Source organism: Dryobates pubescens, chromosome 3 (assembly GCF_014839835.1).
Source record: "Dryobates pubescens isolate bDryPub1 chromosome 3, bDryPub1.pri, whole genome shotgun sequence".
NCBI lineage: Eukaryota > Metazoa > Chordata > Aves > Piciformes > Picidae > Dryobates > Dryobates pubescens.
In genome coordinates, this window is record NC_071614.1 from 43980418 (window position 1) to 44006959 (window position 26542).

The 26542-nt window shown below is 38.5% G+C and overlaps 1 protein-coding gene across 6 annotated transcripts in view; it reads right to left on the reverse strand.

The window, feature by feature from the left end:
* Window positions 1–26542, reverse strand: part of USP34 (ubiquitin specific peptidase 34) — a 133252-nt gene that overhangs the window by 34904 nt on the left and 71806 nt on the right. For 5 of the 6 annotated variants that reach the window (XM_054180076.1, XM_054180072.1, XM_054180073.1 and 2 more), the window contains 17 exons: window positions 24084–24184; window positions 23107–23316; window positions 22025–22150; window positions 21151–21273; window positions 20957–21040; window positions 20539–20625; window positions 18771–18971; window positions 17344–17426; window positions 16226–16266; window positions 15209–15333; window positions 13480–13632; window positions 12675–12779; window positions 11813–11868; window positions 11596–11716; window positions 8293–8476; window positions 3403–3566; window positions 2322–2387 (listed from right to left, as the gene is read on the reverse strand). In XM_054180076.1, the coding sequence (XP_054036051.1) occupies window positions 2322–2387; window positions 3403–3566; window positions 8293–8476; window positions 11596–11716; window positions 11813–11868; window positions 12675–12779; window positions 13480–13632; window positions 15209–15333; window positions 16226–16266; window positions 17344–17426; window positions 18771–18971; window positions 20539–20625; window positions 20957–21040; window positions 21151–21273; window positions 22025–22150; window positions 23107–23316; window positions 24084–24184 (2030 nt within the window). The remainder of the gene's footprint in view (window positions 1–2321; window positions 2388–3402; window positions 3567–8292; window positions 8477–11595; window positions 11717–11812; window positions 11869–12674; window positions 12780–13479; window positions 13633–15208; window positions 15334–16225; window positions 16267–17343; window positions 17427–18770; window positions 18972–20538; window positions 20626–20956; window positions 21041–21150; window positions 21274–22024; window positions 22151–23106; window positions 23317–24083; window positions 24185–26542) is intronic. The other variant, XM_054180071.1, reaches the window with a different exon arrangement.

Below are 26542 nucleotides of genomic sequence, written 5' to 3' on the forward strand. Positions count from 1 at the left end.
ACCAACCTCCACCTCACTACAACCTCCCTTCAGGTAGTTGTAGAGAGCAATAAGGTCACCCCTGAGTCTCCTCCTCTCCAGACTAAGCAACCCCAGCTCCCTCAATCTCTCCTCATAGGGCTTGTGCTCCAAGCCCCTCACCAACCTTGTTGCCCTTTTCTGGACACACTCCAGCAAGTCAACATCCTTCCTAAACTGAGGGGCCCAGAACTGGACACAGTACTCAAAGTGCAGCCTAACCAGTGCAGTGTACAGGGGCAGAATGACCTCCTTGCTCCTGCTGGCCACACTGTTCCTGATGCAGGCCAGGATGCCATTGGCCCTCCTGGCTGCCTGGGCACAGTGCAGGCTCATGTTCAGCCTACCATCAACCAGCACCCCCAGGTCCCTTTCCACCTGACTGCTCTCCAGGTAAACCTTCAGATGATTCTGTAGTCCTGTATTATTTTATGCTTATTTCATGAAACCCAGTGCTGAGAACAAAACCACTCTGCTCTCCTCAGCTATCTTTTTTCATTATTTCAGAACTATTTTAACAACCATTTTAACAACACCTGGGAACTGCCTCAATATTATTCCTCAGGCTCTGGAATTGACAAAAAATTTAGCTGCATTTTACTCATTTGTTTCAACAGATTAACCTCTGGAACACTGGAGCAAGGAAAATACAATGAACAAAAATAATATATTTTTATCATCTGGGAAACTGGGGCAAACAAGTTGTTCCACAGTTAAATGACGACTCCAAGCTCAGAACCCTTTACCTCAAGGTCTGCACGAAACAAGATGAATAGCAATGGTGTTGGACAGACACTTGTGGCAGAGTGATTGTTAAAAAGAAAAAATAATTTATTGGGATCTTTGCACGGTGCTCACATATCCTAATGGGACAGTCAGCCAGTATTTGGTGATGGGAGTCTGTGCTAGGGTCATTGCAGTGGTTAGCTTCAGTCAGACATGGCGAGACTCCTCAAATCAACATTTTGCTAAATTCTCATAATCCAGCTGGCAAGTTTCATTACTATGATTCACCTTAACTACTTTCAAAGTATCATTTAAACATCTTAGTTCCATACAAAGATTGTCCAGTGCAGTCCTTTCTGCAGAAACAGTTTCTATTGACCATTTACCCAACCTGAAGTGGAAATTGGACCAGACACAGCAGAGGCAATAGTAGAATTGTCCCAGATTACTGCTGGTAACAATCAGTCAAATACTTCACTGGGAAGGTACAATCAACTGCCCAGTTTTACGTTTGTCCATTGTCTCAAGTTGCTCCATTACTGCATGCAAGGAGATGCTGCTGGATGACTCTGTGATTTAGCAATGTACAGGCAGAGGGTATGCGTACAACCCTGATATCCAGCTACACTGCAACTTCAAAAGCAGACTTGATTCCCATACTTGTAACTCACTTGTAACTGTGTTCACTGGAGGATTCATATGGTAGGGATAACAAGTTTAAATAAATGAAGGATGCTCAGACTGCAGCACCTGAACCTGACATTCCCATGTATACACTTCACAAGCATTTTTTTTTAAGAACACAGTAGACAACTACTAACACTAACAGCTGGTGATTGGTCTCGGTGACCAGTGTTACACCTTGTCTTAGATTCAGATTTACAGTGCCTCTTAATAACAAATATTATGTCAGCTGATTTGCTGAGTAACAGCTTTGACGGGAGTAAAAACTATTTCAGTAAAAACTACACTCATTTACAAAACTTGGGCACAATGGTCTTATGCTGCTGTAATGGGTTGGGGCAGGTCCCCTCCCCACCACAGGCAGAAATAACGACTCAGGCAAACGGATTGCAGAAGTGATGAAAGTTTAAATAGAAAGCAGTGAATGTTACAGAAAACCCAAAGCGCAGTGACAAAGAAAGATCCCATCCCCACCTGAGGGTGCATCCAAAACCCCCAGGGCTCCTTCTTCCCCCTCCCTCTGCTGGGCTAGTCTCAGCTGGCCAGGCCTGAGACTGCCCATCCCCCTGTGGCCTTGGGCCCAATCAGGCCCATGGCCGGGAGATCTCTCCCCCAGTTACCAAGTCTCAGAGAGGGAAGGAAAGAGGAAGTGCCAGACCCCGCACTGGATCTTATAGTGGTGCAAAGAATTATGGTAGGAAATACACAATTTCCTGTGTCCATCCCTCTGGGCTGGACTTCTGGACACAGGAAGTGAACACACCAGGGGGGCACCCAGCTCAAACTGCAACAGCTGCCAAGAATTTACACACAGAACAATAATTACATTTTTGCTGCATCTTTCTTTTTCTCTAGAAAACAGGTATTTTATAAAGTACCTGCTTTGTACCTACCATCAGGTATGTAAACATTTTCTGGAGTTCTAGTAGAGTGGTCTTGTGTTTCATATCCTCTGAATACTGAAAGAAATCCATAAAAGAAGATGTTATGTTTTTGCTTATGACTTTCCAAAAACAGCCTTTAAAAAAGATGAAACAAACATCTTTTTAAATAAAAAAATGCAACTATTTTATCATGGACAATTAAGAAAAATCACAAGAATACACAGCACGCTATTTTATGCTTGTGTAACAAGCACTACCTGCTCATTTTTTGGCATGTCAACATCAAACCTAAGTGAAAAAAAAACTACTCTATTTCCAAAAAATTTACTGTAGCTAGGAGCTTTTGGGAAAGGACTACAAGAGTCTGTAGTAAATTTGGAACAATTTTTTTCAGTTCATAGATGGGGAAGTTCTGATCAACTGCCTATATAAAGCATTTCACATGCAGACCAGCAGTTTCCACCTTGCTTTTTTAAATTTTATTTAGAAATGGCCAACTCTAGATGAAGTTAAGTAACAACTACCATAACTTAATGATAACAAAAAATGATGAGGTAATTGCCAGTTAGGGCATTTCACACATTAAATATGCCTTGTTGATACCAGAGACAAAAGCAGAGCTTTCTCTTTTGCAATGAATAGCTATAAGTAAAAACATTGTATTTCTGAAAGTTAGCAAATGCAGAATAATTTACAGGACTTGTACTTCTGGTAGCATGAAATACATGCCCTGGGACTTTGCAAGCATTCAAGAAGAATGACATGTGTTGTAACAAAATGACAAATTAGGGGGTAAGACACAACCGACAACTCATGTAAAATCAAATCTGAATAAAACTAGTTTCATTACAATGCCACTTGAAGAACATACTTCATTACAAATATATTTAAAAACATAAGTGCCTCATTTTAGACATCAGCAAAATAATCCAACTGAACACGAAACAAACTAGATCCTGAAGAAATAGTCTCATTCTCTATCAAGAAATAAGTCTTTTAAAAAGTAAGTTTATACTTCATCAGCATTTTCACAGACTCTAACTTAAACTTCTACCAAAATCCACACAGGTGGACATATTCAAAACCATACCTTTGCAGTAAATATTGCTTGTCTGGCCTCTGGTATCATGTACAGTTGCTGAATAGTGGATGCCAAGTAACATGTTGCACCAAGATTAGTTAGACCCACAAATCTACATTCAGCTCGAACATCATCATGTGGCCAATAATCCCACTTGTATGGAGCATGGGAAGCTGTAAAAAACATCAATCACATATGCAGGAAAAACCCTACAAAACAACTCAAAATACAATTTACAAAACCAAATTAAAAGCTTTATGCTTACATTAATAAAATGCTTTCTACATTTCCAGACAAGAGCCAGAGTATAGTTGCTCTTTAAGAAAATGCACTATGGGTACATCAGGAAATGCATTTTGAGATGCCATGTGACTTTGCACTGCGAGTGACTTGCTGTGCTCTCCAAACCATCACTTGCGGCAAGTAACATTTCTCATGCTTGTTCTAGTAGTACTATTAGACATTGTAATGGTTTTCCAGCCTTTAGATCTTTAAAATAAAGTTTGGGAAAACCACATAATCAAGAGCATCCATAAATGCTACACACTAGCTGCTATGCATTGTCTACCTAAGAAGGGTGGTTTGTTTTTTTTTCTAATATACACCAACCACAGCTGTCTCAACACTTGCACTGCCTAAATCACTAAGAATATACTTTTAATGGATAACATACAACATTTAGGAGCTCCCAAATATACACTAGTCATTCCCCAGCACAAAAATGACTCATGATTCCCATTATCCATTCCCTATTGTATATTGAAAGAAAGCAAAGCAGAGCTGCTACACAAAGACTCAAGTTAGGGCCACTTCCATTCACATGACAAAACAAAGATTTGGTATCTGAGACAACCACTCTTGAAGTAAGACCTTTCTTCTAAAAAGAGAATCTGGTTTCAGAATTACGCCCACTATACAGGTTGTCAGACTAGCAAAATATCTATTTGCCCAGTACAGAAGATGGATAGATGCTTATCAGAGATAAGATGCACAAGTGCAGTGATATGAAGAGCTTGGCTGTACACAGGCTTGAATAAACTTGGCAACAGTTTTTATAGGAAGAGAAAAAACAGTTTTTATTGCACTTCAAATCTATATATACCAAAGAAATCTGGAAAAACAGGATAAGCAAGAAGTGAATTGCCTAGAGAATCAGACTGAAAAGACATTTTCCTTTTCTATAAGTTTTCTATTCCTGTATATTTCATATGAGATGTGGCAATCTATTTCTTATACAGCATGGCATTAGACAGGATAGGCAAGCATGACAGACACTTCTTAATAAGCCTTCTGATATGGCTGCCAAGAAATCAGTCAAGTAGATAGTAACCAGACTAGACAAACCATTTGTTAAGTGATTAGTACTGCTTCCAGACACTGACAGGCTTCTCTCTCTAACATCCCACACAGGAGACGGCAATGAGGAATTAGTATTTTGAGTTGGAAAGGCAACTAGAGGATAAAAGCAGAAGAATCTAGTGTCCAAAGACATTCACTGAAGCCTATCTTCCTTGGTATACAAGATGCTTGACATGAAAACTTGCAATGCATCTAGCTTTGCTATTCATCCCCCAGGGATGTCATTCTCCAAAAAGGCAGTGTCCACTACACTTAATTTGGCACCTCCACTGAAACACACATTCATATATATATATATATATATCTATATATAAAAACAGGTGAAAGAAAAAAAGAGTATCCTGGACTTACTTTACAATGCACACAAGTACAAGATTTAATTTTAAAATAATTTGTTATTTTGTCAAAGATTACTAAGCTCAGTAAGGATTCTTCTCAATTCATGCTACCAGCTAAAATTCAGGAAACTCTTTGGCATACTCTGAGCAGATCCTTACATCTTCAGAGACCAGACCCACAAGAAGTTCTGTTGCACAACAAATGATTGTTGTAATCTTCATGTTGGCACCAGCATCAAAGGAACTATTAGCCTTTCAGTTTCAAACAGGGAAGGGTTCAACAAACCTCAGTAGTGTGACCTCATGTTACCTGGTTACACTACACTGATTGGCCAGTTGAAACAAAGCTCTCTTCCACATTTAACCTCTTAAAGAAAGTAATTAGCATGGCAGAAGAATAAAACATTCCCTCCCTTGGTTAAACTCCTTGAATTGCAACATCTTAATTCACCCTTTCTGATGTAACAACTAAGCATCCATCATCCTGCTTATAGCCCATCAAGCTGTAATTACAAAGAATCAGACGACTTCTTTATACTTCATGAGAACAGTTGGAAGTATCTTCCTCCTACTTTAACCTGACAAAAGGCTTTCAAAAATTTGACAAGGAATTTCTCAGGAAGATCTTCCTTTCTCCACCATGGGATTTTTAAGCAACTGCCTTTCATGATGACATTTTTGCTTCTTCCACATGGGTATTACCTAGCATGGTAAATTTGAGCCTCCTTTGTCTATCTTTATTCCTCAGTGTCTTACAGAAACAAGCCTTTTCTCAGGAAAAGATGGGGAAACTTGTAACCAAACTTGCAATATTCACATTCTAATTCAAGCATAACCTGAATTTCTCCCTCTTCAAATGACCATGCATTTCTCTGTATTCCAACTTCTGATCATGCTTCTGCCCAAAACACAGCATCAGACACTATCTTAAACTTCTCAGAAAGCAGAACAGCCGGTCTTATTTCCCTCTTTTTTAAGGTATGTTTTATTAGTCTTAAGTCTTTAAACGCCCAACCCAACCCAACCAACCAAAACCAAACCAGAACACCAGAACACTAAGAAATTTCACGAAAAACAGAGGGTATCTAAATCCCCTCTTTGATGAAATCACAGTCTGAATTAATTTCCCCTCCTTGTTGCAGAAAGGAAGGAGAGAAGTCAGGTGATACAGCTGCTTCACAGTGCATTTCCTACAGCATCACTTGCTGAAAATGCATAAGGGCATCCCCACGTCTCTCGTTAAAAACCCTGTAACTGTGAAGTACAAAAAAAAAAGCACCCAAGCCATTCTCTTCTTCCATTCATCAGCGGTGGTATTTTAATAGAAACTAAAGAAACACGTTGCTGCAGCTAAAATTTTGCCTCAGCTGCTTTATATTATTCATACAAGTCCAAGCCTGAAGAACAGTATACAGATGTACATTTTGATATAACTGCCAGAATAGAGCCTTGTTAACATATTTTTTAATTAGAATTATTTAATTTTTTTTTTTATGTGAAGGGAAATAGACTAGGTATCCTGTAATAAGATGTTTTCTTGTGGAAGATTGTGGTCTTAAACTTGGGCCATCTCTTAAGAGCATCCTGAATAGCAGTGACAGCAATTAGTGAGATTGGAGGACAACAAATGTACAAATAGTGGGATCAAAATCGGCAAAACTAAACCACTAAAAGCAAAGACAGACTTAAAACTTCATCTTCCGTAATGGTTCTCCTAAAAAGAACACACAGACAGGCCTAACACCGAGATTTTTTAAAGGCCAGTAAGATTAAGGAGATAAGCAAAGTGGGAATATTCAGTTTTAAGAATCTGTATTATATTAAAGGGATAACAAGACTTTCAACAAATGAGGTATCGGAAGCCCTGTGTCAGTTGCACATCAGAATTAAAAAGAATTAAAAGGTGTGGTAAATGTTATGGATAACATCAGCACCCAGGAATTATCAGAGGGATCTGGAGTAAGAAAAATAATAACTGTAAAAAAAATGAACGATTGCACCTGGAGAGATAGAGACAAACCCCAGCAGCAGAAGACGTACTTGTGGCAAACAGATCTATCCAATTATTTTCATAAAATATATTCTTTGTAATATTATCCCTGAACACAGGAGACTTTGGAGGCTTTTTAGGAGCCCCAGGCATATGAGTAGAGAACAAAACACATTACTACGATCAGATTTCTCTTTCCTGAATTGTGTGAGGCACTAAATCAATTTCATATATTACAATAAATTACAGATCCTCATGTTACAGGAATTAAAACTGGGCATGTGAAAGGAAAGCTGAAAGCACATAATGAGAACTTGCAAATCAAAGATAAAATATTAACTAACTCCAAATTTTGGTAATTTACAGATTATACAAGGGAACTGTGTTTCTAAAACAGGAAGTGTGAAAACCAAGAGGCATAGCGAAACTGTTTTAGCACCTCATGCAGACACCTGGGTACAAACTGAAGACGACTCCAAATATCCTAGAGGCTTAGAAAACACGGTAGTGCTGTTAATAGCCAAAACACCTACAGTACCGCAGTGTGCTTTATATACTTTGGTTATATGTAAACATACCATGTTTCCTCATGTTAGAAAAGGAAATCAAATTCCAGCATAAGCCAAAGAAACATACAAAATTCACTTTAACGTTACCTGTGTGTTGATGTCATTGAACAAGAGCACATACTTTATATAACCCATATTTAAGAACAGATTATAAAAAATTATACATGGGATTAGATCCACTCTTTTGTTAGTTGAGGAAAAGATGCTTCCTCTGCAGCACTAACATGATGGTGGTTAAGCAGAGCTGCAAAGTGGAATTTTAAGAGCTACATTAGTGGCAACAACGTCTTATTAATTACAAAGTAGGACTATTTAGTGGAAGTCAAAAAATATACTGTGTCACCTTTGTATTTCCCTGTTTACACCTCTGCATTCTTAACAGATCACTGTTGTTTAGGAATTCATTAAATGTGCACACTTCTTATGCACTTTAGAGAAAACAGAAACTCCATGACTGCAGTCCTGTTCACAGTGGTGGCTGCCCATTCCCACCATAAACATGCAGTCTTCAGGAGTGTACATACACCCCTATTTTCTTACGGAACTTTGTAAATCTGAAACTTCAAAATAAACATCAAAATGAACAGAACATAAAAGGCCTAGTTTTCCACAAAATACTCAAAAGCTCCACAAAGGATCTTACATTGCATATGTTGTGCCATAACCCAGTTGTGGAGCAGCCTGTAGTTTTCCACAGACCCCTTGACCATCTCTACCAGTAAGTCATAAGCAGCAGCCCTTGAAGAATGTGACTTGCATTTCGGCTGTTGTCTGTCTTTCAGACTTGGCAGCAAGAACAGAAGATTGAAGATGTCTCTCAGAAACTCCTGTAAAACAGTTCCATCAGCACATTCAGCAGTCTGAACACATTCTTGAAAGACAACAGTCATGCATTAACGATCTTGTAGAAACTTCTATAGACATTTTGACTTCTGTCTAGAACTTTCTGGCTTGTATACTATTTCTGAAATACAAATGTCATCAATGTACTTTATACTATGTGATGTGGCCTGTAACCATGCTACAGTCTAAAGAGAAACATGTTCACTGAGAAGGCATGACACATTATGCTTTATTTATGATCCATAATTTGACAAACCACACACATTTTTTGTAACATTAAGATTAGATTGTCCTGGTTGAAAGACAGCACACAGTCACAGAATCACAGAAAACATCTGTTTGGAAGAGACCACAAAGATCATCCAATCCAACCCTCAACAAATCACTGGAGGATTAACACTAAACCATGTTCCTAAGCACCAGGTCCATATGCTGCTTAAACAACTCTAGGGATGGTGACTTCACCAACTGCCCTGGGCAGACCATTCCAATGTCTGAGAATCCTTTCATATTTCCCGACTATTTCCTAATATACAGCCTCCTAATATCCACTCTCCATACTTAAAATACACTTATTCCTACAGAACAATATAGTAGCAGTCTTTTGAAATGCCATCAGCAATGTAACTTTATGTTAGGTAGTGCACAATGTAGACACTATTAAAACTTTTAGACAGTAAGACTGCCTTCAGGGCCATTTTAGGCTAATAGAGCAAGAAAACATGATATATGGATCATAATTGGTGAATGGTGCCATGTCCAGCTGGCAGCCAGTCACTAGTGGTGTGCCCCAAGGATCAGTGCTGGGCCCCATGCACTTTAACATCTTTATTGATGATCTGGATGAGGGCATTGAGTCCATCATCAGTAAATTTGCTGATGACACCAAGCTGGGGGCAGGAGTTACCTGCTGGAGGGTAGAGAGGCTTTGCAGAGGGACCTCAACAGGCTGGACAGATGGGCAGAGTCCAACGGCATGAGATTTAACACATCCAAGTGCCGGGTTCTGCACATTGGCCACAACAACCCCATGCAGAGCTACAGGCTGGGGTCAGAGTGGCTGAAGAGCAGCCAGGTGGAGAGGGACCTGGGGAAGCTGGTTGATGGTAAGCTGAACATGAGCCTGCAGTGTGCCCAGGCAGCCAATGGCATCCTGGCCTGCATCAGGAACAGTGTGGCCAGCAGGAGCAGGGAGGTCATTCTCCCCCTGTACACTGCACTGGTTAGGCCGCACCTCGAGTACTGTGTCCAGTTCTGGGCCCCTCAGTTTAGGAAGGATGTTGACTTGCTGGAGCGTGTGCAGAGAAGGGCGACGAGGTTAGTAAGGGGCTTGGAGCACAAGCCCTATGAGGAAAGACTGAAGGAGCTGGGGTTGCTTAGCCTGGAGAGGAGACTCAGGGGTGACCTTATTGCTCTCTACAACTACCTGAAGGGGGGTTGTAGTCAGGAAGAGTTGGTCTCTTCTCCCAGGCAACCAGTACCAGAACAAGAGGACACAGTCTAAGGCTGTGCCAGGGGAGGTTTAGGCTGGAGGTTAGGAGGAAGTTTTACACAGAGAGAGTGATTACCCATTGGAATGGGCTGCCTGAGGAGGTGGTGGGGTCGCCGTTGCTGGGGCTGCTCAGGGCGAGGTTTGACAGGATGCTTGGTTGCATGGTTTAGTTGATTAAGTGGTGTTGGATGATAGGTTGGACACGATGATCTTGAAGGTCTCTTCCAACCTGCTCTATTCTATTCTATTCTATTCTATTCTATTAATTGGATAGAGAGGGCTATTTTCCTGGAGAAACCTCACTAAATGCCAATCAGAAGCTTGGTACAACCTACAGAAAAAAAATCCATAAAAATCAGCTTTTACTCTATTTTTTACACCATGACTTTTTTTTTTTAACACAATGTTGCTTCAAAACACAAAGTAGAATTTTTTTATCAGATTCCTCTGCCTAGTCACTCTCCCATCTTACAAGCACAGATGGAATGTAATATTCTTATAATAGGTTATCAACCACTGTATAGACGCAGAGCTTAAAAACACTTCTAGATCACAACTGTCCCAGGATATGGTCAAGAGGAAGCAGTTGTTAATGATGTTTGAACTGGCTCATGCTGATCAATACTAAAACCGTTTGAAGATTATTAATAAATAAAGTGTTTAGGATTTAGGAACTCTACCCTGAAATTAAACATAAGTAGAAAGAATAGAACAGAATTAGCCAGGTTGGAAAAGACTTTCGAGATCATCAAATCCAACCTGTCACCCAAGACCTCATGACTACTAAACCATGGCACCAAGTGCCACATCCAATCCCCTCTTGAACGCCTCCAGGGATGGGGAATCCACCACCTCCCTGGGCAGCCCATTCCAATGGCTAACAACTCTGTGAAGAATTTTCTCCTCACCTCAAGCCTAAACTTCTCCTGGTGCAGTTTGAGACTGTGTCCTCTTGTTCTGGTGCTGGTTGCCTGAGAGAAGAGACCAACCCCCACCTGACTACAACCTCCCTTCAGGTAGTTGTAGAGGGCAATGAGGTCTCCCCTGAGCCTCCTCTTCTCCAGGCTAAACAATCCCAGCTCCCTCAGCCTCTCCTCATAGGGCTTGTGCTCCAAACCCCTCACCAGCCTTGTTGCCCTTCTCTGGACATGTTCAAGAGTCTCAATGTCCTTCTTAAATTGAGGGGCCCATAACTGGACACAGCACTCAAGGTGTGGCCTAGCCAGTGCTGAGTATAAGGGCAGAATGACCTGCTCCTGATGGCCATACTATTTCTGATGCAGGCCAGGATGCCATTGGCCTTCTTGGCCACCTGGGCACACTGCTGACTCATGTTCAGCCAGTTGTCAATTGTTCCCTCTATGTCCCTTTCTTCCTGGCTGCTCTCCACCCACTCTGACCCCAGCCTGTAGCACTGCATGGGGTTGTTGTGGGCTGTATGCACAATTTCTTTTAAAAGAATGATATGCATATCTTTATCCATCATCCTAAGGCTAGAAATATGATGTACTCTCATATATTGAGCCCTGTTGGAAAAAAGGTAAAATGAAGGAAGTATAGTAGCTATAGGTGACACTATTGATCTCTTCACAGTTTGTGCACTTTTCTTACCTGGCCTTCACAAGAAAATTTAAAGGGTGGTTTGTGCTTAATAACACTTGTTGCGAGACGAAGCAGTCCTGTAAGTCCATCATCTTCTATATTACCATCCTGATGGTCAAGGATTTCTCTGCTACATACATATACAAAAAAGAAATATTAAAACTCTGTTTCGCTAACAATGAATATAATGCAGCTTACAAGGGAATTTACTGTTAGCAAACCTTACCTCCGAATGCAGTCAGCAAGATGTCTTGCTAGTGCATCTAAATCAAGCAGTGTTGTCTGATTGAAAATAAAGAAAACGGAAAATAAATGGAAAAGAATTATGTGCTTCATGAATTACAATTTATAAGCCTTGTGTGAAACCATGGTTATCCTTCTGGATGAAATTTTGTCACTGCACACAGAAAACCAGGGGCAATTAAAACTCGTGTTTCAAATGAGTTTTGAGAGTATTTTGAGAGAAAATTTTTGACTCTACTCGGAATGTCCAGAGTCAGGAACGGACAAAACTTTTTCCCCTCTGGAGAATCTATGATTAAGGCTTTATTTTCCTTCCCATACTACTGTCACAACACTGAAAATGAGCTAGAGAGACTTCTGCAGGGCCACAACAGCACGAGCAGTTGTGAAGTTTGCCAAAAAAGGTGACTTCATCTTTTGAAAGTTGTAAGTTTTCTAACCAGTGCTAAGTGACTGCGAAGTGATTTTTTTAACTCTTTAAGCTTTAATCAAACACATGATTAACCCCTCTTTAGACCACACTGAAATTATCAGCAGTGAATCTCACAGATAACTACAGTATTCCCAATGCCTGTTACCTTCACCTAAGTTCACCCTTTTTACATATTATACACATTCTCCCTTATTCAGTATCTGAGGCTTCCTTTGGCCAAAAGCTACTAAAGAGACATCTGAAAGTAAGGGAAGCAAGCTGGCTAGAAGGTTCCAAGAGCTGTTCACAGCAGTTCACCAGACCTTAAGTAAAAATATCTCACTGAAGTAAAAGAGGTCTCAATACTGAAACAAATACAATACTGAAACAAATACAAAAGCTAACATTCCTGTGAATGTAAAGCAAAACCTACCTGGCTTGCATCTTTGACATGTATATTATCAATCAGTTTGCACAGCAGCCAAAAATATTCCTTACAACCTGGTCGCAGTACTGTTTCTTCTTCATAATCCTCCACCTGTGAAAACAAATCAGACAAAACCCCCCTGTATATCAAAAAACCCGAAGAAAACTCAGTAACCATGACAAGCATACTACTTTCTTGAAGTCCCTATTTAAGACAAACCAAGTACAAGAAGAATGTACTTTACAATGGTAAGAGTGTTATGTTCTATTTTTCTTCTGTAGCATCTATTAATTTTCTTGAAAGACTGTGAGAATTATTTGCCAGACCCTTAGAAAACAAATTTCTTCTGCTTAGCAGAACTGTGGGGATGGTAGCACTCCAAGAGAAACAGTAGCAATTGACTGGAGAAGAGTAGCATTCAGCCACTCAAGAGAAGGTACCTATATACAAGTAAAACAACATACTACTTTATTTATGGACTGACTTACATTTAAAATTGAAGTTGAGGCATATATTGAAAACACAACTGTTTATTCTTTACATGTCCATGTTACATGGACACTAAATTTCCAGAAAAAGAGCACTTCCTAAATGTTATTCTGCATTTTACAAAGTATAGGCATGCTCTAAATTTAGTCTAAATCACAGCTTTAAGTACTTTTATGAAGTTTCTGGAAGCATCTAAATGAAAGTCTTAATATCTCAGTGTATCAGTAACAGTATGTCAGACAATGATAATGTGCTTTTGATATTACAAAAGTAACTTTAAATAGATCTTTCATAAAGTCTTGAAATTTCTTCAAATTCTTACCCGGATTGGCTTCAGAGCTTGAGCATCAGGGAGAAATTTTAATAACGTGGATGCAGCCAGTAGCAGAAAGGATCGATTTATTGAGTCTCCCCCATCCAGACCAGAGAGAGATAACTTGTACAAACCATTGCAAGACTCATGGCGAACGGCAGTCTTCATGAAAAATAAAAGCATTATTACAGATACTGTTTAGAAGATCTTTTCTTTAATCCCATATGTACTTAGTAAGTTCCTCTCATAGTATCTGTCAGGTTATCAAGGTAGAACACATCATTCCAAAAACATGCATTAGAAATAATGCATTTAATTACAGAAAAATGCAAAAAGATACCATCCTAATGAAAAGTCTGATTTGTCTGTGCCTCATGTCATGTTACATATTTTCTATAGCAAAGTTTACAGCCAGCTACTAAAACAGAAAAAACTTCTATCTGGGCAAATTAGAGATATCTGTATGATGCTGGAATTTCCACTTAGTGTGATCGTTTGAGGCTGTGCCTTTAAGGAAGGGGCACACTGGCTAAATGTTTATAAAATATTTTGGTATTCTAAATGAATTTCATTGGCTAATTAAGGTCTTGGACCCAGAGGAGCTGGGACTTTCTCTCAAGTCTTCCTTTATCCGCTCTCCCTTTCGGCTGGACTTCTTCTGGGCTTCTGGCCAACTAATAGATAAGAGATACTAACTCCTGTACAAGGCCTCTCTGTTTTTTTTTTTCTCTGTCCTGCTAACTGCCCTTGTATCTCTTTTTCTACCTCTTTGGGGGAGAAGGGAGGTAGGGGGGTGAAGGGGGCACAGGGGGAAGCCCCCTCCTGTTGGGGGTCTGGTTTCTGGTTGAGTTCATTTGCTGTATATTCCTGTATATATTGTAAAATACCTGTATTTGTGGTGTTACATATAATCTGTTTCCTTGTAAAATATAGTCTCCTTTCTCCGACTGGCCTAGCCGCGGTTTCTTTCTCAGTGGGGGAGGGAAAGCGAAGCCTTTCCTTTCAACCCACCGCACTTAGCTATACAGTTAATTTGTTTAATTTCACTAAAAGAATTGTGTTCTTTTTCTCTTAATTCTTTTCTTAAGGAAAATATTCAATATTCACCAACTATCTCTAATACAGGTCTGGAAGTTTAAAGATCCTCTGGTTTTCCAGAGCTTTTAAATGGAGTCAGCATGTAAGCTTTTTCTGTGCTCGAGTAATAAAACAACAGGCAGTAATTATCACATCATGTCCATATTGCACCTTTAAGCATTCACTAATAGATTCAAAAATTTTTTACTATTCATATCTTTATGCAATTTTTGAGTTCTCTTTACATCAGGAAAATGTACTTGAACATTTTTATATCAGCTCTCATTCACTTCATTTTGTGATACAAAGTTTAGCTGAAAAAGAAAGAAGGTAGAAGTATGTATAGACTAAACCACATTAGAAGACATTGCATAGCAATTTCAGAAAATTACAATGAAAAAATTACCTTCAAACAGATACCAAGAGCAAAGACAAGAGTTCATAAACTGGTTTGCAACTGACCAACAAAGGGGCCACTTAATGTAGCATTTTAACTAAAACTGATTACTTCTTAAAAGGGATTTCAAGTAACTGAGCCAGATCCTGCCTAATTTTAGCAGGAAACAGCATGTTTTCAATTTAATGGTACCTTCAAACCAAAGTTAATCTTGTTTCATATTATGCACTAATTAATAATACAATAGCCGCTCCTTTAACATACCTCTGGAATAAGAAGGGTAAGTTTCTTTAGCCAGTCTTGCAAATGATCACTGTCCGCCAGACTGGATTTCACCAAGGAACAGCAGTGAGCCCAACTCACCAAGAGCCACATTGAATAATGAGTGACTGAAAGGAATTGAGATGAGAGTAAATCATGCTCTAACAGAGTATGCTTTTTCATGTTGAAGATTTGCATGTTTCTAGTACATATGATGTTTGATTCAGTCACATTAATGTATAGGACTAAACTCTTCCTGCAAGTAAGATACAATCTAAACTTAGAATTTTACCAATATGCTTACTACATATTGACCTGATGACAATTAAATTAGATTACTCTAAGTATTACCAATCTGGGGCACAGTCCTTTCCTTCATCTCTACTTCCTAAGTAGTGAGCTGGTACTCTGCTGTCGTAACATGAACATTTCCCTGGACTAACCAGTGTATATATCCAATTCTTAACAACTAGAAGTAAGCAGGTGGTTCATAGCATTTACTGAGAATTTGAGTTCATACATGTTAATATCTGCAGAGGACAAAAAAAGTGGAAAAACTGAAGGCAACATATAAACCTAGGAGGACATCATACCTATATTTGTGCACACCTCTGCTGTACTTTTGACAATTACTGTGACACAGACTTAATCTGACAGAGGTTAATTCGGATCTTTTGTAAAAATTCTCAACAAAAGGGACAGATGCAGGAGCTCAAAGGAATTCTGGGCCCAGAATGATTTCTGCAAACCAGTCACTATTGGTGACTATTATGGTATTACATATGCTGCTCTTCTGGAGATGAAGACATAGGTATAGTACAAAATTTTAATTCATATAAAATTATTTCCAGAGAAGCAACGTCCCTGTATTCCCACCTAGATTCTAACAGCCCTCACACTACCAAGAAACACATTTTTGTAGCATTGTAATGGTGGAATAAATTGAGAATGTTACTTGTTATCTTCAGTATCTTTTTACTACTATTAATTCATGACAGCCAGCTGTTTTGCAGCACTAACCTTCATGTCTTGATCTGTGGTCAGACTGAGCTTTCAATACCCTGAACAGGAAGAAGATAAGGTCAATTGAACTTTATCACAGACTGCAATAGATTATCACTTAGAAATACAAGTACATATACACAACAACAGTTACTCTTAAATACCCACTAAGAAAACTGAAATTTTAATAATATAAAGGCTCATTTCTTGCAGTATTCAAAATTAGCAACAGTAATAAAATAATGAAAATCTTCAAGTCACCTCCTCAAAGATTTATTGACTACAAACTAAGTAGTCAAGAAAACCTCCCACAATCTATTTTACCCCAAAAAGGGACGGTGCATTTATTTACTTACATTTTTATCAATTTCAGTAAAAGGTTATGAAACCAAAACCATACTGTATATGTTTAAAATTACTACCCTCTAGCTGAGTTACAGGAAAGTTAGGCACACTTGCAGATCTGACTGGGAATGCTCTGAATGTCCTTAACAATCTCTTTAAAATATGGTAAAATACATTGTCCATAACTTGGAATATTCCAAGAAATTCTACAACACCAAATGCAGCAAAACTCCTGACCTCCCCCACCAACAGTATGACTCCCATGAGTCAGATTTTCTCAGGACAAAAAGAAAGTACAAAAATCTCTGATAGCCTGTTTCTGGAGATAAATTTTTGCCTTCTGTACATGCATACTCTAAAGAACACACCACTAAGGACAATTTCAGCAGTAGTAAGATAATGTTATATAGGATGGGAAAAATAAGTCAAAACCAGCAGATGATTAAGCAACTTAGAAGTGAATTTATTCTAATTTCCCCTTTACACTGCCATAAAATTGAGAATGGTAATTGATACATGGGAGAACAAACCTAGTTTTGGCATGGGGATTTATGAGAACGTACTACAATAATAGTTTGTTGCTCTCTGTCTTACACCCTGACCATTGAGAATTCTCACTGCTCTCCCAGAAGAGGTGACTACGAAAAGCAAGTCTAATGCCTATAGACTTAAATTTCTGATATGGGTGTTAATGGGGATTATAACTGAAAGAGCTGTTTACTGTATATAAAGCAGTGATGAAATTGTGCACACTTGATTAGCTTTATTACAAAAATAAAAAGATATTGTACCTAGGTGCCAAGTTGTCATATGTATAAGCAACTGACATAAGTCGCTGAATCAAACTGGTTCCCTGGACAAGTACAAGAAACACCTTTAAAAATTGAAGTCAAAAGAAAAAACAAAAACAAAAACAAAAACAAAAAAACAGTTAATATAACAACAAGCTTTTTGATCTGTTTTTAAATTATACACACTGTGTGAATCTAAAACAAACCCACCTGTGTAGAGAGAAGAGCAAATCATAGCATCTCCGTAGTTAAAACTTGTATTGTGTTTTATTAAAGTGGATGTAAAATCCTGTGTTTCATTGGCTAATTCTAGATGCTAAAATTTCATTCTAATTCTCTGAGAAAGACAATCGAGCTGAATAGAATAATTAACCACTTATTCAATCCTTTCCATAAAAAACACAGTTTGGATTTTTAAAGTATTGACTATTCACTTGCTTTTAAAAATCTTAGGCTTGACAATGAGGTTGGATGTATGTGTACACCTTGCCTGTCTCTGTAACCAACACATTTTATTCACAATACATTCACTTATTCATCCTTAGAGAACCCGACAAGCTACATGGAATTTTCAAATCAAAGTCTGCAGAAAAAACTTTTAAAAATCTTTAGATAGCAAACCCACTGCCAACAAAAATATTGAGCAACTGAAAATTAAAAATTTAAAACCAGTTCTAAAAACTGAAAGCAGCATTTGCACACGGTCACTGTTAAAAAAAATTAATACATTTGATCATTTCCCTGTATCATAGTAGCTTTGGCAATTTTTGTCCAGAATACCTAATACCTGAAGAATACTGACAAACAGAAGTTTGGCTTCAGTTCAGTGCAAATCTATACTTTCTGGTAATCACAGCTGGTCCTGTGCCTAAGAGCAGGCAGTTTACAGTGAATGCGTCACTGATGCCAAAATATTACATCTGTTTGGTCTATGTTAGAAAGTAAAAGTGCAGGAATCTGGCAGGAAGGTTACAGGTTTAGGTAAGTTTACTGCACACTCAGATATCCTTAACAGAGTAAATTATTTTAGTGCTTACTAAGGGAATATAAAATGGATTTAGTGAGGATGGGAACAGCCTGCTTAACAGGTTGTCATTTTTTGAAGAAAGAAAAAAAAAAAAAAAAAAAAAAAAGAAAAGAAAAAAAGGAGCAATCCATTTGGAAAATAGGATGGAAGAAACAGGAATAAAGCACCAGAATTCTGAATTTCCAACTCATATGCTCACTAATCCCTAAAAAACCTTTTGGTCATACCTTTTAAAACTGCCAAGTTTAAAGCAATTAAAATATGTTTTAGAGGAGAATAACATGTAGGAGACAGATCAATATTAGTAATTTTTTCACTACATTAATTACTACAATAAAGGCTTCACACAACAAAGGAGTCATTTTTCTAAAGGTCACAAAATGGACACACTTATTCTTACCTCTGTTAAATGAGGTATATGAAGGCCCTTCACATGGTCGCTTGCAGTCTTCCTTGATTTGCCTGGCCATGTCCTTTTTCTGTGACTCTCTGCTACACCAGACCAGGCAAAGACATCATGGTAAGCCAAATCCAGATCTGAAGGATCAACTGCAAACTGGCATATAAGCTTCAGCAAGCAAGCAAGACAGTCTAGCTGCCACTGCGAGAAGGAAATGAAGTTATTTTTTTTCAGGGATTTATTTCACACACAATTCTATGCTACTACAGAATTTGAAATTAGAAGCTTAAGTAAGTTATAATTAACTAGAACTAACAGGCAAAACTTCACCAGAATAGACACTGAAGAGGAAGGGTATTAAAAATCTACTTATTTCTTATAATGAATCCATTTTCATGATCTAGTCCTATTAACAGTGCATTCAAGACATTCTATTATTCAGTATCTATTATGAAGTAACACAGAGGAAACAGTACAGGAGTAAAGCTCAACAGTTAAGAGTCTTTCCTGCATTGTATATCACAGGGTAAAAAGTATGGTATACAGGAGTATTTTCAAGTTGATTCTATTTAACCATGCATAGATATCTCTGTTACATCTCTTATAACATCTCGTTAGATGGAAACCATCAATTCATTTAGTAACTCTTGAGATAATTTGCATGTGCCTCACCAGTGGCTATGACTACACACAGCATCTGGAGCTGAGCTCCACCAGCTGAAGGTGGGTTACAAGCGAAAATTAAGAGGTATGTCACAACAACACATGAAGGAGGTCAGCTATCCAGCACCTGTACATGCCTAAGTCAGGACTCTGTACTAACTAATCTATTACTATTTTCAGTGTTGTGCACACTTTCTGGGCGGACCAATAAAGGCAATCACACAAACTCGTGTTTACATACTGAATACGCAGAATAACATTTTTTTTCCTAAAATTTAATCATTTTAGAACTTTCAATAATTCTAGAATTTTTAATAAAAAGGGTATCTGCCTTCTTTTAGCATGTCAGTCACTGTCGTTTTTAGGCATACATGCATATGCTTGTTCACGTACATCTTTTTATGTACAGATGACTCAGACCTCGAGATAGTTCTATTTTTAAATGAAAAGGCACAGAATTGAAAACATGAGAAAAATTAAAGCTAATTTAAAAACGTTTTCATCACAATATGGATTTAGCTGAAACTAGTAACAGGACAGTGATGAAAAAGACATTATATCAGAATGACTAATTATTAAGTTTATTATTGAAAAGTGTCTTTATTAATAGCATAGCCACCATACCACTTTTGTCTCAATGCTGACAAGGGAAAATAGTATTTTTTATCCTCTCTTCTTGTTTAGTAAATACTTTCTTTTTTAAAGAAGTGTGATATGCAGTAGTGTTACTAATGTAGCAGCAGTCATTGCTGAAGTTGGAACCCAGTTTTAATCTCTAAGATGCTCCCATGACCTACAAATATCCTGGTACTACAAAGCAGGACTTCTGTGACTGGACCAGAAAGTAAATAAAAAAAATGCACAAAAAATATAAAGGATGGGTTCAAAGTATAAAAAGCAGAAATACAACGATTTTGTTTTTCAATAAATTGTTCCAAGAATATAAAATACTCATGAAAGAGATGCTATTATATTGGTGGTTTCAGTTAAAGAATTGATTTCACTTACTACAGAAAAGATTAATTATAACAAAGATGAAAGTAATGGAAGTCTTTATAAATGACAGCTATGTTACTCTGGAGAAAAAGGGTGAATAAAAACCTACCACAGTCCATGATTCCTGCTCTTTAGGCTCTAAGATTCCAGAATTGAAAATTTCTAGTAATTGTTGGAGCCCTCCAGCAGCAACAAACTGTAAGTATATTATGGAACCAGTGTGAGAAAAAGCAAACAGAAATATCACTTGGTTCAATCAGATACCAGGCTAAGCATTACAAATAAGTAATAAACACCCCCCCCCCCCCCCCCAACAACTATTGAGCTAAGCATTTTGGGGGGTGGAGAGGGAAGTAAGATTTGTACACAAGTAGGACAAATTTACAGGCCTGATAAGAAAAACTTTAAAATATTATACCCATATTTAAGATCAAAACCTCTTAGATAGTATTTTAAATGGGTTTTAATTTTATATCTTTTCTGAAAAAGTGTATTAGGTACCACAGAATAGTGTAGGAAAATCAAACCTTGCAGCTCCATGTGTTTTTACTGTTTTCTATTTGATCTTCACTTGAATCATCTGAGTCTGGGTAAAGATCACTATAACTTCCCTGAAAATAAACAAGTAATTGTAAAAATAGTTAAAGAAATAAAATAACTCATCAATATGTACTGTGGTTCAGAGAGAAAAACATATACTCTCTGCAAGAAACCATATTACCGTAGATTCACGTCTTATTCTCCTGTTGGGCTTTCCTAAAGCTTCAATAATTTCCAGGGCATACAGAAGTTTATGGGCACTTTTTATTCGCAGAAGATCTTTCCAGCTAAAGCCATCATTACCCTTGAAAGGTAAAAAAGGCAGAAATTGATTAACACAATTATATGCACTGCAGATCTATCTAAAAAACGCAAGGAGATTCTTTTTTATGTAGTTTAATTTCATCTATTACTTGAAATTAGATAATTTTCATGAGTATTTCTATACACAATAATTTTAATCATGTGCACTCAGGAATGAAATTTGAATAAACTCACTACAAGCTGAAGTATGCAGAATTTTGAAGCAGAGGAGGACAAATGTTATACTCTAAACTGTAACTTCCACTGAAACTCTGATGCCTACATCCACAAAGAATCATAATATCTTAAAACTGTTAATTGTAAATCCTACAACTTCAAAAGAGGCAAAATATTCATCTATAGGGCAAGAAAACAAGGTAGCTATCAACATTTTGAACTTACAGGAGAGAGAGCACAAAAGAATTATTGTCACGCCAGTTATAACGTTAAAAGCAAGTCTGCTGATGAAGAAACTGCTGTTTCAATTCAAGACAAAAGATTGTGACTGAGTATCAACTATTTATTAATTCATTAAACTTAAAAAAAATAATCATAAAACAGAAACTTTGGGACCTGAGCTGACACTTGTGTTCAATTTAATTTTGTAAGAATTATTCAGTTTATTAGGTTTACTTGAGTTTCAGCATATTTAACACTATTTAACGTTCCTATTTGGGGAAAATTCAACTAATATGTTAGACACTAAAACATCCACATATAACAAACACATGAAACAAGCACTCTTTGTTCACCTGCTCATCTGAAATATTCTGGAATGCCTGCAACATATTAGGGCATGTGGGCAGAAGCATTAACAGTTCCCAGACACGTCTGGATAAGTTTTCTGCGTGGAGATGAAGTTCTTCACACCTTGCACTCTGACAAATCACAAAACAAGCACTGTTATTGTGAACTTCATTGTGAAAATAAGATTTCAAAGTTTAAAAACAAATATTTATTCTTAGCTAAGAAGCGGTATTGTAAATCCATAAATAGAAGATGATAGTCCCACTGAACCTGCATGAATTTGTCGCATTATCTTTAGTTTACCACATATTTCACAGTATAACCAAGTTTGGAAGAGACCCCAAGGATCATCAAGTCCAACCTGTCCCAGACCTCACAACTAGACTGTGGCACCAAGTGCCATGTCCAATCTCCCCTTGAACACCTCCAGGGACGGTGACTCCACCACCTCCCTGGGCAGCCCATTCCAATGACGAATGACTCGCTCAGTGAAGAACTTTTTCCTCACCTCGAGTCTAAACCTCCCCTGGCACAGCTTGAGACTCTGTCCCCTTGTTCCGGTGCTGGTTGCCTGGGAGAAGAGACCAACCCCTTCCTATCTACAACCCCCTTTCAGGTAGTTGTAGAGGGCAATGAGGTCACCCCTGATCCTTCTCTTCTCCAGGCGAATAAAATATTTAAGTGTAAATAACACTTTATAAATTACTGCTTCAAATCTACTAGTAATTATTTGATTTCCCAGAAGCTAATGATGCCATATAACACAGAAAGCTTGAGGTTTTTATAAACCTTTCTTCAAGCCAACTCCTATTATTAGTCACTACATGTATTTAAATAATCGATGTTCTTTCTTAGGGATTACTCCTTTGTAGCTTCTACAATATTGAGATCATTTGAAATATTGTAACAACGTTAAGAAATCAGAAAACTCATTGTAATTATTACATCATAAGTTAAATATGAATAAATAGAATAGATAGATACATAACAACTGGTTAGAGTACACAAGAAGCAGACTAGACAGGAAAAATAGAGCCAATTGAACAATAGCAAATGTAATTATTCTAATAATATTAGGCTATACTACCTCACTATCTTCCATAGCCACTTCTGCAGAAGGAGGCTTAAAAGAGGCAAGCATCTCTAACAAATCAAAAAGAGTGGTGAGATGAGGTTCTTGCAGAAGTAAAAGCATTGGAATGTTGTCCTTCTGAGGAGGAGGTAGGCACGATGCTGGAAGCTGAACACCTTCACCTTTACGTTCTCTCCTTGGTGCACCCAGGGATACGAAGACCATCTAGAAACAGAAACAAGGAGGATGAGAGAAATCTTAAAATGTTCTTCAGTATGGGGATGGTGAGACTGGAATAGGTTGCTCAGAGGGGTTGTAGATGCTCACTCCCTGGAGGTGTTCAAAGCCAGGCTGGATGAGGCCTTGAGCAACCAAGCCTACTTGAGAAGTGTCGCTGCCTATGACAGGAAGGTTGGATGGAGTAGATGGTCTCTAAGGTCCCTTCCAGTTTAAACCATTCTACCATGTTATGTCTATGATAAACCATGGATTATTTTCAATAGGCTCATAATTAAGAACTTAAAGATATACTGATACCCTTCTTGTTAAATCTTTACTGTGCAATATTTTGAGTTGTAATTAAAGCTTCATTTTGCTTTCCCTTAAGGACTGATGAAGCAGTTGCATAAGCTGTTTGTTTAGTTAGACTAGACAGTTCTGTTTCCTTGTCCCTGATACCTTACTTTGCTGGGGAGACCCTAGTACTAGTCAAACTGCTCAGTACGCTAAGGAAATTGGACAAAAACACATCTGGCTAACATGAATTTAGTAATTTTTAAAGCCTAAGACTGACAGCAGTAAGGACTGACAGCACTGGTTTGAGCTTACAGAAGGCATGTGCTGGATAGCCTGCAACAACTAGTTTCAGAAAACTATAGGATGCTCCCAAAGGAAAACATACATTCTACCACCGCTACGTGTATCAGCTGCACAAGACAACTGCAACATCAACCCATCATTTTCAGTGACTGCTATCTATATGCCAGTAATACCTGCATATCCTTAAAACCCAATTCATGAAGCGTTTTTTCATCATAATCAGTTGTCAGTTCATGTCCAGATGAAATCATTCTTACAGGTCCCATGAGGCCACCTAGGATAAAACATGTTTCAGTAGATTTCTGGAATCATAGTTTAATTTTCTAATGAAAGTGTTAAGATGTTTTTTTACAGTACACCCTTCAGTCGCCCTTACAATGAGGCAATAACTTAATGCAGTTTCCTTGCAAAAACTGGTTATTACACTCAACTAAATTTACTTGCATGTAGTCAGAAAATTTCTGGAATGCTTTTGGGAAAAAATGGATAGACAGCAACCCTCCAAGGACACCTGTCCGTTACAAATAAAACTATGAAGTTTTTATACAGAGTTGGGAATAATTCTATATATGTACCACTGTTCCAAATCTCCTCAGTTGGCTGCTTTGAAATGTATTGATGCAGTCAGGCAAAATAATTTCGAACAGATAAAGACAGGCAAACACACCATCCACAAAAATAATACAGAAATCTCACATCCTCTGCAATTCAGCAAAGCAGCAAAAAAGTTTGGTTCCAAAAAGCACAGTGGCACACAGAAAACAAAGCAGACAGACTTCTTCAGGAGTTTGGTTAGTAAGACATTTAACCTTTTACAGAATTTTATGCATCTATAAGCAAACACATATATCAATCACAAGACAAAGCACTTAAGAGTCATTAATACAGCTTTAAACTTAGCAAAGGACACTGGGCTTTATGAATCAATAGATACAAATTATATAGTTCTCCAGAGTCACACAGTTATGGTATGATAATATTTAGCGTAATAAGCACATTAAAAATAGAATGGAATAGAATTAATGAGGTTGGAAAAGACCTTCGAGATTCCAACCTATCACCCAACGCTATCTAATCAACTAAACCATGGCACCAGGTGCCTCATCCAGTCTCTTCTTAACACATCCAGTGATGGTGACTCCACCACCTCCCTGGGCAGCACATTCCAATGGCTAACAACTTTCTCTGTGAAGAACTTTTTCCCAACATCCAGCCTAAACCTCCCCTGGCACAGCTTGAGACTGTGTCCTCTTGTTCTGGTGCTGGTTGCCTGGGAGAAGAGACCAACCCCCACCTGGCTGCAACCTCCCTTCAGGTAGTTGTAGACAGCAATAAGGTCTCCTCTGAGCTTCCTCTTCTCCAGGCTAAGCAACCCCAGCTCCCTCAGCCTCTCCTCATAGGGCTGGTGTTCCAAACCCCTCACCAACTTTGTTGCCCTTCTCTGGACACATTCCAGCAACTCAACATCTTTTCTAAACTGAGAGGCCTAGAACTGGACACAGGACTCAAGGTGTGGCCTAACCAGTGCTGAGTACAGGGGCACAATGACTTCCCTGCTCCTGCTGGCCACACTATTCCTGATACAGGCCAGGATGCCATTGGCCTTCCTGGCCACCTGGGCATACTGCTGGCTCATGTTCAGCCTATTATTGACCAGTACGCCCCAGGTCCCTTTCTGCCTGGCCACTCTCCAGCCACTCTGACCCCAGCCTGTAGCACTGAATGAGGTTGTTGTGGCTAATGGGTAGAACCTGACACTTAGATGAGTTAAATCTCATGCCATTGGACTGTGCCCATCTGTCCAGCTTGTCAACGTCTCTCTGGAGAGCCTTTCTATCCTCTAACAGATCAACTCCTGCCCCCAGCTTGGTGTCGTCTGCAAATTTACTGATGATGGACTCAATCCCCTCATCCAGATCATCAATAAAGATATTGAACAGGATGGGGCCCAATACTGATCCCTGAGGGACACCACTAGTGACTGGCTGCCAGCTGGACGTGGCACCATGCACCGCTACTCTCTGGGCTCGGCCCTCCATCCAGTTCTTAACCCAGCACAGCGTGCTGCTGTCCAAGCCACGAGCTGACAGCTTGGTCAGGAGTTTGCTCTGGGGAACGGTATCAAAGACCTTGCTGAAGTCCAGATAGACTACATCCACAGCCTTCCCCAATAATACAACACCCACAAGAAGTGCACAAAATTATGGGTATCAGCACAGGCATTCTACAAAACAAAAGCCATCATACATATAGAACATGAACGAACTGAAGAGGATGTAGCAGCGCAATTCTTAATTCACTGAATTACTTCTTTCTAAACTCCTATCTAAAACCAAGATAAAATTTTTTGCTACATGGCTACACTTGGTGCAAAATGCAAAATAAGGTAAGGACAAGATAAGACTTTACCAAAAGGCTTCTGATAAGTGAATGGAAAAGGACTTCACAACAAAGATAAACATGTTGTCTAAAATTCTGTCTGCCTTTATTATTTTTTTTTTAAACTGTTAACTAGGAAAAGAAAGTAAGATCCATGTTTACATCTTTACTAATGGTCAGCAGTGCTGGAAAAAGATCCTCATGGACAAAACTTGTCAAGATAATACACACTACATACTAAGTCTTGCTCATA